The sequence below is a fragment of the Gadus macrocephalus genome, chromosome 13, assembly GCF_031168955.1.
Source record: "Gadus macrocephalus chromosome 13, ASM3116895v1".
Classification (NCBI taxonomy): Eukaryota; Metazoa; Chordata; class Actinopteri; order Gadiformes; family Gadidae; genus Gadus; species Gadus macrocephalus.
The window spans coordinates 6,727,518-6,742,160 of record NC_082394.1 but is presented as its reverse complement, the minus strand read 5'-3'; the positions used below and the strand labels follow the sequence as shown (position 1 = coordinate 6,742,160).

The 14,643-nt window shown below is 45.1% G+C and overlaps 3 protein-coding genes across 7 annotated transcripts; 1 reads left to right on the top strand and 2 right to left on the bottom strand.

Moving 5' to 3' along the window:
* Nucleotides 1-452: 452 nt before the first annotated feature.
* LOC132471156 (uncharacterized) lies at nt 453-4,937 on the bottom strand. Of its 4 annotated transcripts, none has more exons than XM_060070247.1 (3): nt 4,818-4,937; nt 2,601-2,797; nt 453-2,465 (listed from the first exon to the last, which is right to left on the bottom strand). In XM_060070247.1, exons 1-3 carry the CDS (start codon nt 4,844-4,846, stop codon nt 814-816), a joined length of 1,878 nt encoding a protein of 625 aa, XP_059926230.1. In that variant the 5' UTR covers nt 4,847-4,937; the 3' UTR covers nt 453-813. The 4 variants fall into 4 exon arrangements, with proteins under 4 accessions (XP_059926230.1, XP_059926229.1, XP_059926231.1 ...); XM_060070246.1 differs by lacking the exon at nt 4,818-4,937 and adding an exon at nt 3,530-4,762 and having other exon boundaries at nt 2,601-3,134; XM_060070248.1 differs by lacking the exon at nt 4,818-4,937 and adding an exon at nt 3,530-4,762.
* Nucleotides 4,938-5,395: 458 nt separating this feature from the next.
* LOC132471154 (transcriptional regulator QRICH1-like) lies at nt 5,396-10,522 on the top strand. 2 transcript variants are annotated; one of them, XM_060070244.1, is made up of 12 exons: nt 5,396-5,818; nt 5,995-6,253; nt 6,345-6,413; nt 6,701-6,829; nt 6,936-7,961; nt 8,234-8,387; nt 8,551-8,705; nt 8,808-8,922; nt 9,043-9,151; nt 9,264-9,415; nt 9,521-9,611; nt 9,730-10,522. In XM_060070244.1, coding segments are annotated over exons 1-12 (2,445 nt in total). In that variant the 5' UTR covers nt 5,396-5,816; the 3' UTR covers nt 9,914-10,522. The 2 variants fall into 2 exon arrangements, with proteins under 2 accessions (XP_059926227.1, XP_059926226.1); XM_060070243.1 differs by having other exon boundaries at nt 5,563-5,818; nt 8,231-8,387.
* Nucleotides 10,523-10,713: 191 nt separating this feature from the next.
* LOC132471170 (pseudouridylate synthase RPUSD4, mitochondrial-like) lies at nt 10,714-13,142 on the bottom strand. Its single transcript, XM_060070279.1, has 6 exons — nt 12,561-13,142; nt 12,274-12,472; nt 12,088-12,181; nt 11,608-11,758; nt 11,374-11,471; nt 10,714-11,075 (listed from the first exon to the last, which is right to left on the bottom strand). Exons 1-6 carry the CDS (start codon nt 12,991-12,993, stop codon nt 10,869-10,871), a joined length of 1,182 nt encoding a protein of 393 aa, XP_059926262.1. The 5' UTR covers nt 12,994-13,142; the 3' UTR covers nt 10,714-10,868.
* Between the last annotated feature and the right edge of the window lie 1,501 nt (nt 13,143-14,643).

Genomic DNA, 14,643 nt, shown 5'->3' with positions numbered 1-14,643 from the left:
CATCTAGCCAATGGGTGTGGCAGTAATGATGTTATTGGTAGAGGGAGGGGTGAAGGGATGATCCTGGGGCATACAGGCCTACATGACAACTGAAAATAAGGAACCGTCATTCCCTGGGTCGTTTACAAAGGACATACAAAACGAATGCAAAAAAGGTAATCTAGATGTTTACATTTTAAGTTACTCTTTTTCACCACAAGATGGCCTCCCGAACCACAAACTCCAGATATATAACTTGTGCAAACGAGTCATACATATGTAGACTTAGTTTGTTAGAGTTGGTTTCACTTATCAGACAAACACAATTTGAATCAATCATTGACGCACGGCAATATAAAACAATAATACGAAATCAGAATGTGGTCGGTGACGGTGGTGTGCGTCACCAACCACATTCTGTTTTCATATTATTGTTTTATATTGCCTCAGAGAAAGCTGCCAAATATCACCAATGGTGTTGTGATTTCAAGTTACAATATTTGTATTAGAAAACAACAATTTCACGTGTACAGATTTACTTATACATTAAGCTACGCATAAAGTGAAGCTCCATTCATATATCAAAGTACAAAAGTGATGAATGTATCTAAATATATATATACAATTGAGAATACTTTCAAATCTTACAAAAATGCTATATGTATATTTTCAAAAAATATAGTTTTACAAGCAATAATATATTTGACTTAATTATGAGTTTTTTGTGTGAGGAAGTCATCTTTGTCACGGTTTTAATTGAAATACAACCTGTTAGGGCTACGGTGAAAAGCAAACCCCCAAAAAATAGGAATTTGAGTGCTGATGTTTTGAGGCCTAGAGGTCTATAATATCATCCTCAGTCCAGTCCTGATGCATCCATTCAGACTCGATTTCTGAGTTTTGTTGCCCTCTTTCCGGTGTTTCGTCACTTTCTGAGAATCTGTTGGGTGTGTAGTCAGTGTAGGCATTGGGTGATGGTCTTATGTCCATGTGTGGGACATTTTCCGGAGATCCAGAGGTAAAACCAGTCTCCACTGTCTCCCTGAAGGCAACATGAACTGGGCTAGGTGTAATTGCGGTACCTTGGCCGTGAGTTACATCTGGGTCAACCATGCCAGTTATGTGAGGCCGAGATTTGAACAGACTCCTTGAAAAATCTCCTTGGCTAAGGGCATAGTCGATGCTGCCTACGAGGTCTATAGGAGATGGGGGTCGCATCTCAAACTCTACGAGTGAAAGGAAAGAGTCGGGTTCCACATCTCTTTCTGTGACTGCCTGTGAGTTACAGCTACTACTTATGACAGGGCAAGGCATGTGGTTAGGAATAATGGTAGACACCGGCTCATCTAACGTACACACGGGGCTGTTATTAAAACCTGATCTGTGACTGGGATAACTGCTCCAGGTATTTGGCATCAGATCTACCCAGGTATTCTCAGATTGTCTAAACTGGCCATTCCCAATCTTAATAAAGACTCTATCCCAAAAGCTTGTGTTCTCAGATCCACTCGACCACTCTTGTCTACCTTGCCAGTGATCACCCCTCAGGCGGCTCTTTTGGGGAGTCCACAAGATCCAGGATCCCAGTGCGAGCAACACAAATCCCCACGCTAGCTCCACGACTCTGGCCCAGAACTGACTGAGCCACCAGCACCAGCTGAAACGCCTCCAGCTCCCCAGCACTCCGTAGAGCCAGAGCAGCGTGTACACCTGAAGGCAGCAGCACAGCACCCCTAGCACGGAACAGACCACCATCAGCCGCCTGGCGTGGTTCTCGATCCGTTGGGACATTCCCCACTCGGGTTTGGGACTGCTGATGGAGAGCTGCAGACGGGAGAACGACTGGCTGAGGATCTCAACGCAGGAGGGCAGAGCACAGCAGAGGGAGAAAGTATGCAGCAATAACGGAAAGGTCAGGGACAGCACCGGGGAAAGTAGATCAGCTGCGAGCAACAGGGCACAATGTAACACAGCGAGAACTCCCACCAACCAGGGACGCTGCAGCTTCTGCGGCAGCTGACGCAGTATGACCCCTCTTAGCGCTACCAGAGCAAGGACCACCTGTGCCCACAGGAGAAAGTTCAGGGGAAGATTATGGAACGCCGCTAGAGTAGGTCGAGCTAAGATCTGCCGTGTCCCATAAGGATCAAGCAGAAGGAGGACAGCTCGCTGGGTCCCTGTCAACAGTAAGAGGCTATTTGCCAGGGTCAGGGGACCACAGAGTGGATGAACGAGTGTAGACGCACCAATCATTCCCATAACAGCCAATCCGGCCAGTAAGGCAAACAGGCTGGCCGATCCAAAGACATGCAGCTCCCAGGCGAAGGCAAGGGTCCGTCTCATGTCGTCCCAGAGCAGATGAGTTCCGTTTGAGACTGCTAAAGCAGCACAGGAGGCGAGCATGGGCACACACGGACCGTCATAACTCAATCGGTCTTGGTCGATAATGAAATCAGACGGACCAGCCGGGACAGCGTCGGGATCCTCTGAAAGAGAGATAGAGACGGAGAGGGGGGAAAAACAAAGAGACATATCAGTTTAGGCTTGTGGTTAATTTGTGAAAGTATATTTTAAAAAGCTTTATGTAAAAGAGCTTCATCTAATTCACTTGTTTGACTTACCCTTCATTGATTTATTATTGATCAGAGGCAGGCGGCGTTGTTGTTGTAGCGTGTCGATATTTGCTGTTTCGTGTCTGTTGTCATCTTGATCATTAGGCACCATAGAGATCTGATCTGTTATGACTCTTGACTCTTCTGAGTTCTGTTCACCAGAACTTCCAAAATCTTCTGGAATAGTGTTCACACCAACCCCTTCCCTTGATATAGGTGAGAGAGATGGCAAGGATGAATCCCTTTGCATGTTTATGGTTTCCACGCCTTCATTAGATGAACCGATGTTGTTCCTGCTAGTTGAAGCAGGATTTGTATTTGTGGTTCTCTCCAACATAGGTTCACTGCTATCCACAGAGATTAGTTCAGTAGACAGGTCATCCGCACCTGCCTTGTTTCTACTGCTGCACTCACAAGTTTTAGGGTCAAACTTTCCTAATGAGGTAGTAGATGTGATACTGTTTCCAAGAGATGAGTGTACCAAAGCCAGAACAATGAAGAGCAAAAACAGGTTCCACATTGTTGAGGTGGAAATTCAGAAGCCTTTAGGAAATAAAGAAGTAAGCATTTTATGTTACTTTGCATTGTAACACACATCTTAATCAAACCACTCTCAAAGTGTTTCAATAAATCTTAATACAAACCACATAATTAGGTTTCAGGTCTAGTTGTGTCTTAAACTAGACCCAAAAATAATCAAATCCAGTTGTAAATATGCCTCTCGAAATACTCTAATTACTTTTTTAAAGCATATTTGGCAATGAAATACATTTTGGCTAGAAATCTTTTTATGAATGAATAAAAACAAAATAGTTGAATTGAGGGATTGCATTTTTACCATTTCAACCATTGACACTAAAGTGTTCTTCCTATAAAAACACCAATAAGAGCATTTGGTGTGCGACCCAGTAATAGATATCATATTGGATTGTGCTTACCTAGTGATCCTTGCATCCTGCCTTTAAGTAAATTGTTGATTACATAACCCCTCTATTTCTTATTCTGGTACACAGGTATCTCAATAACTGAACTCCGATAGCCCTTTCAATGTGCAGCATGTTGCGGGTGTTCCAACTAACTGGGCTTACTGTTAGGATGCTTCCGGTTACCATCTCAAGCTGACGTCGGCCCAATTACTGTACCGGCTGGTTTCTTGGCAGCCTATTATATTAATACCAACGAAAGAGAAACATAAATCTAGACACATGAGCATTTTTCTCCATTATTATGTAAACCGTAAACTTGCTTGTTGATTATTATCTATGAACAGTTAAGCTAAATAAAGCTGATATTTGTGTAAATAGTCAAGTTAGACGGATAAACTGTCTTTTCAGAATAGGTCCTTCTACCTTCTAGCACAGAGTGTTGGAGTAATCCCTTCATTCTGAAGGATTACTTTAAGATTCTTAGAATGGCACAAAGTCAGACCATGAGTGACACTGCTGGCACAGAAAGTCCAACAGAAATCGTTTGTATACAAGGCAACATGAGACCTACTTGTCATAACACCAATAAAAACACCATTCACTTCCAGCTAATGTTTTAGAGAATTGTTGAAAAAGTTATTCAAAAGGGACAGGCACACTTAATAATATTAATTCATGCTGTCTGAGAATTAGTGTATTTAGAAATATAAACACTACCAGGCAGGGAAAACCTTGCATAATTATTCGTATGTGTGGGAATTAACTATTTCCTATCCCATGTATAACACAGATACACAATACAACTGGTGCATCTCTTTGGTCCACCTTAAGATTCGTTTTTGGCAGTTTGTTGTGGAGAGAATAGGGGAGGCCCGGAGTAACACATGGTTGGCTCTTTAAGGCAGACTGGTGATGTTCGATTTTGTTAAAGGCACATGTCGTGTCCACAAATAAATGTGATAAAAGGGCATAGTTTGCAAGAGGTCGTGTTTTTAAAGTTATGGGTATTTAACATGATCTGGGAGGCGCTATAATCACTTCCACTTTTTGTTATCACTTATGTTGAGTATCTAAGAGACGCCAATTCAACTAAAGCGAAATATAAATTACACAATTATTGTTTTATTGTTGGACCCACTTGATAATGTGTCGATTTTCTTTCGTTTGTCTGTCTATCTATACATATCGAGTTCATATTGTTATTGACCAAATTATGTACTCCGCGTTGATTCAATTTAAACCACGCAAAGATAACCAAACCATACAAATTAAACCAAGTAAATTCGTGACTTATACGAACCAACCCACGCCGAGGTATTGACACTCCATCGATGGACATGATACATGATAACACCATCATCTACGGTCACAGGATAGGAACACTCCCTCTGTAGAGTCGATACGGCAGCGCTTGGCTCGGCTGACCATTCCCGTCCGGGGCCTACTTCCGTCACTTTACATCTTTCCGAGTGAAACACTGCATATTCCTCGGCGCAATGCTCCCACTCATGGACCAGGGATGACGATTCGTACCACCTTGTTATTCGATCACCGATATAGCATCTTTCACTGGATATAACTATACCCGTTCCGTGCAGAATCTGGTAAAACTTTTTTTTCTGTAATGGTAGCACGACTAGTAGGAGTGAAGAGAAGCACACGTCAGATCTTCTTGCTTTTCCACACCGTAGTCCGCTGTTTGTGTATTTTCATGGGGGGCATTGTGTTGATGATCGTTAGCGAAGCAACACAGAACGGCATGTGGATCGTATCTAGACGTGTTTATCGCCTTTTAGTTTTAAACGCCGTGCCATAGCGGAAAGGAGAGGATTTCATTTTATTTAAGGTAGCATGAGACTGTCCGCCTGGTTGGGCTAATGCTAGCACAGCGCCCGCTCAGGCGATCGACATCTAATCACGATCGCGTTGTTTTTGTTTTTACAATTTTAAAACAACCTTCTTAATTTAAATTAGCTATATTGCAGCTCTTTCGAATTGCTTAATGCAGTTCAGTCGTGCTAGCGGATATGCTATCTCAATGTATACCTTGCTAGCAATGCTAGGCTAGCTTGCTATTACTATTGTTATAATCATTCCGATCATCTGAATTATTCTAATTTCGTATACATTTCCGATGGCTGTACATTTATTTTTGCACGTCACCTCAACCAAGCCACGTTTTGACGTATATTAACCAAATGTTGACATCGAGTGGATTATTATGAAATTAATTAGCTAATTTCAACATGGCACTCTGTCAGCCACACCGCCCCGATGTGTGAAGGACCTTAACAAATAAATGTGATCGATTGTGGCATTACTGCTGTTTTATTTATCTCCAAGTGGTTCGCTCTATCGTTCCGGCTAACTGTAGACGTATTTACCAACCACCCACAACAAAGCAAAACAATGTGTCGATACAGGATATAATTGATTCATTGCATTAAATACACAACGCTCATTTCATATCTCTATAGGTCTGACGTGACAATGAATGGGCAAGAGGGTGGTGTTGTGTCATTTGATGAATATGTGCGACAAAAGGCCCGCAGCGTCCCCCAGCACCAGATGAAGGAGTTTTTAGAGTCGCTTGCCAAGGGTCCAGAGACACTACAAGAGTTCAGTCAACAGGGACATACAGCCACAACTACTACCATGGTGTACCAGCAAGGCGCCAACTGTGCCTACACAGATAGCACAGAGGTGGCTGGGTCTCTGCTGGAGCTGGCTTGCCCGGTAAGACCCTTTGTAGGCTAATATTCAGATTAATGATGTTCTATCGGCTTGGTCCATTATTAGGACACTTATTTTTCTGTATTGTTTATAGGTACAAGTGTCTGCAGCAGAGATATCACCTCAACTGCATCAAGAATCTGAGCAACAAATTCAAGTGCAGGTGAATAAGCATACTGTCCTTACACAGCTTATACACATTTCTAGATTTATTTGTAATGCTAATACATGGTCATAAGAAGACTCCAACACTAACCCATACAGACAAAACATCTGTTTTTTAATATATATTTCGAATAAACATCTATGTTGTGGTTCTTTAATGCTAGGTTCCTAATTTGTTAATTTGTTAATGCTCGCAATCAACAGTTACTACAATTGCGTAATAAAGACTACATGGAAGGCAGCTCTTCATAATGGACCTGATGAGTCTTTACCCTCCCTCTTCAGGTACATATCCAGGGACAACCCACAGGCCAAGTGATTCAGATGGCTTCTCCCACACAGAAAGACCTGCAGGGTATTTCAACCGGCCAGCTTGTCCAGCAGGGAGAGCTAACAGAGGAGCAGCATCAGCAGGTACCTTGAAGTAGTGGTAGTCAGTCAGTCAGTCCCTTCCTATAGTGAACAAACCCACGTCCTTCACTGGAAGCCGTCTCAACGTTGTTGCGTCTGCATCCTACAGATTCAGGCCCAGTTGGTGGCGGCTTTGGCTGGAGGACAGCATATCCAACTACAAGACGGACAGCATATTCAGCTACAGGACGGACAACACATTCAACTACCGGACGGGCAACACATTCAGCTACACGACGGACATCAGATCCAACTCCAGGACGGACATCATATCCAGCTGCCCGACGGGCAACACATCCAGATCCAAGACGGACAACATATCCAACTGCACGACGGCCAGCACATCCAACTGGACGGGCAACACTTTCAGCTGCAGGACGGCCAGCACATCCAGCTGCAGGACGGGCAGCACTTTCAGCTGCAGGACGGGCACCACATCCAACTCCAGGACGGACAGCACATCCAACTGCCCAACGGCCAGCAGATCCAGATCCAGGCCATAGACCCTCACTCCGCCGTGCAGCAGCAGCAGCAGCAGGGCTCCTCCAGGGAGGTGGTGACGCGGCGGGCGGCCACCCTCCCCACCGTCCTGCAGCCGGCCAAGAAGCGCAAGGTGGACGTGCCCCTGGCCGTGTCGTACGCCGGCCAGCAGGTGGCCACGCTGCTGACCATCCCCCAGCAGGGGCAGCAGCAGCAGAGCTACGTGTCCATCCGGCCCGACCTGCTGACGGTGGACAGCGGGCAGCTCTACAGCACGGCGGGCACCATCACGGGCCCGGCGGGCGAGACGTGGACCATCCCGGTGTACTCGACGCCGCAGCAGCAGGGCGTCACCCACATCGCCATCGCGCAGGAGGCGTTCAGCAACGCGCTGCAGGCCGCCGGTGCCCAGAAGGACCAGAAGGGCGCCCCGCTGAAGGCGAGCATGCAGCAGCTCTCCGCCCGCACCCAGGAGGAGGTGCTGCAGACGCTGCTGCCGGCGCAGTTCATGAACGGCAACATTCACATCCCCGTGGCGGTGCAGACGGTGGGCGGGGCGTACGGCACCACCACGCAGTCGCTGCACATCTGGGATCCACAGCAGCAGCAGCAGAGCCAGCAGGAGGGCCAAGACGGACAACAGCTCCATCTGCAGGTCAGACAGGGGGTCCCGCTACTACCCCACTGGGTTATTAGCCAACCTTCCTCCCATGGCCACAGTTTTAGCCTTAGTTTTGTTTTTAAGCAAGCAAGTAGCTAGCTTAAATGCCAGCACACTTTTAAATTGTAAATATTTCTCAAAAGCCTGTATTCTGATTTATAATTGCAATGTTAACGAATGGCAACAAAAAAAATATCTACCTGAATGTTTTGATTCTCCCATTAGTTTTCTCCTGCTCATTCGTTGTCCTCCTCCGTCCCCAGCAGGGAGAGACGCAGTCTAACGGCCAGTCCCATATAGAGCTGCTAGTTCCCGTCTGTCTCAAGCCGGAGGAAGGCCTGGATGTCTGGCGCTTCTGGGCCCAGCGTAAAAACGCAGAGCTCGCCAAAGAAGAGCGGACCAAGCTCGCCCCTATTGGCCGTGAGTCCCATCAGTGTTCTAACATCGCCATTGAGAGTACAATGGCCAAGTCTCCAAAAACCTAATCCATCGCAAGAAACAGCTGCTTAAGTTGAGGTCCTTGAAGTATCCATCAAGGCCCCTCTCGTTAACCCCCATTCCCTCCCCCCCCTCCTATCACCAGGTCGCCAGCCGCTCCACTTCCAGGAGGACCTGGTGTCCAGCGCCGTGGCGGAGCTGAACCTGGCTCTAGCCCTGATGACCCAGGAGGCCCGCGGGACTGAGGCGGAGCAGCTGGCTCCAGACGTCCTGTATTACGTCTTTCTGTGTATCCAAAAGGTTTGTTTTTGCCCAAGCAGACCACCCCAGTCGGCTCACGTTAAGCTATTTGGCGGAGCAAACCAAAAGACGGAACTCTGTGTGTTTTTATTCCCCATCAAGTATCTCTCGGAGAACGGGCGCGTGGACGACGTGTTCTCGGATCCGTACTACGTGCGTTTCTCCCAGAGTTTACACAAGATCCTGGACGGATGGAGACCCAGTGTCCATCCTTTAGGTGGGAAGCAAATTCACGAATCTGCGATTATCATATCCGCCCGTCTGTACTCAAAAAGATCTCTGTTAGACGTGTATTCATGTATCTGTGTTTGAGCAACGTGCGCTCCCCTTTCTCCAGGTTACCTGATCCCCAGTCATGTGACAGAGGAGATGCTGTGGGATTGTAAGCAGCTGGGCGCCCATTCACCGGCCACCCTACTCACCACCTTGATGTTCTTCAACACCAAGTAGGTCCCCAGCGGACGTCCACACGTGGCACTTTGCAATGTCACCCATCGATTATTTGATATTATCTGAACACGGCACGGGTGAATGATTTATTGGCGTTCTGCGCATCAGGTACTTCCATCTGACGACTGCTGAGCAGCACATGAGGGTTTCCTTCTCCAAGGTGCTGAGACACACCAAGAAGAACCCCTCCAATCCCAAGGACAAGTCCACGAGTATCCGCTTCCTGAAGGGTCAAGGGCCACACCACCTGGGCCAGAAAGGTTGGATGTTATGTGTTCATGTTTATGTTCTGCCCTGTTTACCCATCGCGTGACACTTGCTCTGGAACGATGCTCACCTCAATGCCCTGACCCGTGTTTTTCCAGTGGCGGACGACATGTATAACGAGCAAGCGGAGGATCCAGAGAACCCTCTTCGCTGCCCTATTAAGTTGTATGACTTCTATCTCTTCAAATGGTGAGTGGCGTCGCTTTTGTTAAGTTCTTTCACGTTTTTCCCGCACCTGGATCATCTGCTCCTCAAACACCTCCCGTTGTTCCCTTGAAAACCAACGTTCTTCCGTCGTCTGTCCCAGCCCTCAGAGTGCCAAAGGTCGCAACGACGCCTATTACCTGACCCCGGAGCCGGTGGTGGCGCCCAACAGTCCCATATGGTACTCCACCCAGCCCCTCAGCGGTCAGCAGGTGGAGCAGATGCTGGCACGCATCATCGTGGTCAGAGAAATCCAGGAGATTGTCTGTCCGGCGCAAGGGAACTGAAACGAACCTACTGCCTGAAAGCACTGACTGTTGTGCTAATTTAGCACGTCTGTGGATCTCTCAAGTCAAGACGCCGGCTCGAGGGAGATGTGTAATATACGCGACACAGAAGGTGGGGGGTGCTGACCTCTCAGTGGAACATCACTCAGACCTACCACAACCCACACACGGCACACACCCTACCAAACTCTGGAACTTTTGAGGTGGAAAAGTGCAGATAGCAACAGCTTGACTGCGGTCGGATGAGGACTATAATGAGTGGTGCAGAGTACATTATTATTTATCTTTATGGAGATAATTGGCCTTTTCCTTCCTTTCTGACCTTGTAACCTTGTCATACTCCTGTTCTGGTGCCAGTGGTCATTATAGATAAAAACTGACTGGTCTTCCCACTTAGGATTATGTATTGCATTTTTGTTTCGCTGTATGTATTAATTGAACTTTCAATTATTAGTGCCATTCTTCTAATGCTTCTAAATCTTTAAGCGGTGTAAAATCAAAAAAAGGCTAAAATGGTCACAAGATAAAAGTGCTTAGTTTTTCAGGAACTGTAAGACGTTTTTGCTCTCAGGTCAATTTTAAGAAAATAAACTTGATATGTTTTTGTAACACTAATTGCTATTCATTAGTAAGTAGTTTGTTACATACAGTAAACTTTCACAGTAAACATGAAAAGGTCTTTTGGCAAGTAGCAGCCCTTACTTTTGTATACATTGAGGTATAACAGACCTCCGTGGTGAGGTGAAGAATTACACTTGTCATTGAATTTGTCATTCAAAATGTTGTCTACCATCTGAAAGTTATTTTAATCATGGCTCTTTAATTATAGCAAACCAAAGTCTAAAACTGACAGACCGCCGACACTTTATTTTTTTATACAAAACGTACATTACTTTTATTTACTCATTAAAAACAAAACCCCAATTCTCCCATTAGGTGAGCAGCATCCAGTTCTTTAGTTAGGCTCTTTCTCATCAGGAAAAATTAAGTTCAGTCTTTGAAGCGCCTTGGTGAAGTACTTTGGCATGGGGCAGGAGACTCTGATCTCTGGTTGACTTGTGGTTCCAGGAAGAACCATTTGGCGGGCGTGTAGGTGAAGGGTTAGATTACGGGTTTTGCTCTTTTCCAACCCCAGTTTTCCGAGCACATTTTCCGGCAACTTCTAAGAATAAAAATTCATGTTTTTTTCAGTTACTGCACCAAAGACTACTCATGTGTTTCTGGTAAGATGACTAAACAGTCAAAATGAAAGTTCATATTACAAAAGCATAGAAAGATACCCTTAATGAGTTTGTCAGGGAACTGACTATGTACTCCCAATATGTATCTGTTCCTTAGCATAGTCAAGACAAATATATATAGCTTGAGTAAGTTTACATGGATGGAAAGTTGGTAGATTTGCTACAGATTAACCCCTGGATAATGATTTATTTGGAATTTCGCCATGACATTGGATTTACCTGAGGTGCCAGTTTAGTCCAGCTGGAATATTTATGATCGCCAAGAATAGGACAACCCAGAGCGCAGGCCAAATGCACTCTAATCTGGTGCTTCAGTCCTAGAAAACGAAACACAACAGCAGGGAAATGGGAGAGCATAGTATTTTAGAAATGAGCAACGACTGGTAATGCAGTCCCACACTTCAAAACAGGATAATAGACCGTGACGATACAATAACAAACAGCTCCTCGTACCGGTCAGTGGCTCCAGCTCAACAAGACTGCAGCCCGCCCTGCTGTCCAGAACACGGTATTTGGTCACAGCACTCTCGGCTTGTCGATGAGCACGGATTCTGCTGACACCTTCTCCCGTTTCATTGAGCCGAAACATAGGACTCAGCCCCATCTGACAAAAACAAAAGGTGGGCGAAATCACAAATATGATTTAGTACATCAACTACAGATCGATGACTGGTGGTAGGAATCTGAACTTTCTATCACCACTTCATGTTCACCCTTAGCGGTTTGAACGTTGCCCGAGGCAACTATCCCAGCTGTCGCAAAGATGGGCACGTAATCAGTAAATCCGTTTTCATAATCATTAACTGCTGGTTTCAGAGGGAACCAATGAAAATCTTGACTGTGCTCCCCAAAAATGCTTGATAGGAACACCTGAGAGGAACATGGAAAGTAATTTTATCAGAGAAATGCCATAGTGGTCACTGAATGAGTCACCTTGAAATGATGCTGTGTGCCCGCAATCTCTCGCTCTATGAGCGGGATGTCAATCACTCCCTCAGATGGCACAGGAACACCAACAGTGACGGCCCTGCGAAAGACAAGGGACATTACAACAGTAACATGACTGCCTCACATATAGCACGTAGAAATTCTAGTGATAATATCTCCGCAGCCTCTTACCAGTATTTCCTCTGTATTTGATTATGCCGGTGAAGGTAAACTATGTTATCCACTGCCTCCTGGTTCCTGGCCAGTAGTAGGGTTCCCGTTACTTCTTTTTCCAGTCCGAGACAGGGCTGAAGCTCAGAGTCAACCTTCAGATCCATCATTTTGGCAAGGATCGGGAGAACCGCGGTGATACATGTGCCCCCTCCGTGATCTGAGAATATGGACACCCATCTTCAACGTCGTGGAGACACATTACAGTAACTTATATTTCGAATTTGCATAAGTTACAAATTACATACCTTTGACCGAAACCCCATAGGGTTTATTGAGAACAATCACATCCCTATTCTGGAACAACAAAGTCTTATGGAGATGTTTAGCCAATACATTGGGATGCACATTTTGTAGTTGTTGGGTGAACTGTTTTAACTCAGAGACCCTCTTCTGAAGAGGGGTGGCTGTTGGTTTTATCCCTTTGGTTGTTCTTTCTTCTTCCCTTTTCTCTTGTCGAATCTTCTTGGCAAGGTCAATGGCTCTCAGAGGAGCCTTCTCCTCAGGTTCGGGACTCGGGATGGGAGGAGCGGTGGTCAGGGTCCGCCAGAGGACATGGGCTGAATCAGAAGTCATGGGTTGCAAGTTGTTTCTTCTAGTTTGGCGAAGAAGAACTATCATATTTCTGACGTGGCTCCAATTGTTACAGAAACTGTCGGTAAGGGCTCTGCACCCCTTCATCGTGGTACCAATATTGAAACAGTGGATTGGGAAACTTGTTTAGATTCTCACGCGTGCTTATTTCCTGTTTCCTGTCGTCATTTCCGCCTTTCTTTAGATGGGTAAACTCGTTTACTGTCCAATCACTGCCCGCTGTTTTCCTCTTAGCGCTTGTATGCCACATAAACCCCGCTCATCCTGTGGATGTCTTAAATAAAACAAACAGCCACCTGAACTCACTGTTTCTGGTAGAGCATCAATAACCCCAATGCGACCATGCGTTATGTTAACAATAAATACGATTTATTTTAGGTTTGCCTTTGGCTATAATATGGCATCCTGCAAAGAAATCATTTCCAACCGTTGTTTATTCCCCGGCCAGTTTTAAGAGCGCATGCGCAAGATAGCGTATTACGACGTTAGGGTCGCCAGGATTTATCAAGAATATCCGTTCACATAGGCTACATGAGGAGGTGTGCTGATGGAGCGCTCAGCCCAGTGTTTCAACAACACCCTGCTCTGAAGCCCGATCCACTGTCTGTCAATACCTGAATACATCGACCTGCTGATGTATTCAGTCAGAGGCCAAGCCTGGCTACCTGGAGCGCATCATTAAACTTCTGGGCCTGAAGGAAAAGGCCATTACCACGGGCAAGGTTGCTAGCGGGGCCACAGTAGTCTCGATGTGGGGGCAGGACCGTCCAGTGGTTGGTACCTCTCCCAGCGCAAAAGAGAGTGGGACATTCAATAACATGTGCTTTACATATTCGCTTTTGATTTGATTGAATCAAATGAGAGTGAGAATGAACATAGTGAAATTGATAGAAATTAGATATTTTTTTACATTAACAAATGTTTGAATTTCTTTGGATTTTAAAAATAACAAATGATATTTTTTTTGCTTCAACACAAAAAATATTTTAAAGCCATGAAATGAGTATTAAAATAAAGAAGTCTGATACTTTTATCGTTTGTTTGAATAATAACAGCAGCATAATTGTTATAGTGTAATAGTATAGTAACGTTGGTTAACGCCTCTGTTCAATTCACCTCTCGTTTTTCCGACTTCTACTCCTTATATTCATGTTTGAGGTATTATTTTTACCACAAATTTGTACCGACTTGACGCATGTAGGCCTAAATTGTTCCTCTTTTTCTATCCACCCATCCCTTATTTCCACGGTAGTTGTTCGGAGTAATAAGTCAACATCACAGTTAATGGCATCCTTCTTTGTCTACATGAACAAATTTAAAGTTTGGTCTATGATATTATAACGCGTCACGGATGCTGTTGATGAAAACCGAGTATTGAAATAGTGATGAATAATTGATTGAAATCACCAGCAGGAGGCAACAACAGTCAGTTTTATTTTTGTATGAACAGTGTGATTTTTTTAATGTTGCCTCCAGAGAGCTGGCTGGTGTTTGCTGAGCCCTGGGCTGTGTTACCTTTGTTCAAACATTGAACTTTAGAGTTTTGTTAAAAATAAATAATTGAAAAGCACTTTCTTGGTCTCATCTGTAAAACCTTTGCCAAAAACCGGTACAACTTCAAAATGTGGGCCTCACTATACTGGCTAACGCACACAAACCTGGACGACCTCTTCTCTTGGTTACATATAAATAATACACAAACTTTTAATATGAAAACTATCAGGGCCCAATGGTCAG

Excerpts from the sequence above, each read along its gene's own strand:
- LOC132471156 (XM_060070246.1), bottom strand. The coding sequence starts at position 3,111 with ATGTGGAACCTGTTTTTGCTCTTCATTGTTCTGGCTTTGGTACACTCA. Across the intron at positions 2,466-2,600 it reads CAATAATAAATCAATGAAGG|AGGATCCCGACGCTGTCCCG; the intron begins GTAAGTCAAACA and ends TCTCTCTTTCAG.
- LOC132471170 (XM_060070279.1), bottom strand. The coding sequence starts at position 12,993 with ATGAAGGGGTGCAGAGCCCTTACCGACAGTTTCTGTAACAATTGGAGC. Across the intron at positions 12,182-12,273 it reads CAAATACAGAGGAAATACTG|GGCCGTCACTGTTGGTGTTC; the intron begins GTAAGAGGCTGC and ends TGTCTTTCGCAG. Across the intron at positions 11,759-12,087 it reads GCACACAGCATCATTTCAAG|ATGGGGCTGAGTCCTATGTT; the intron begins GTGACTCATTCA and ends TGTTTTTGTCAG.
- LOC132471154 (XM_060070243.1), top strand. Across the intron at positions 6,830-6,935 it reads CAGAGGAGCAGCATCAGCAG|ATTCAGGCCCAGTTGGTGGC; the intron begins GTACCTTGAAGT and ends TGCATCCTACAG. Across the intron at positions 9,416-9,520 it reads ACACCACCTGGGCCAGAAAG|TGGCGGACGACATGTATAAC; the intron begins GTTGGATGTTAT and ends GTGTTTTTCCAG.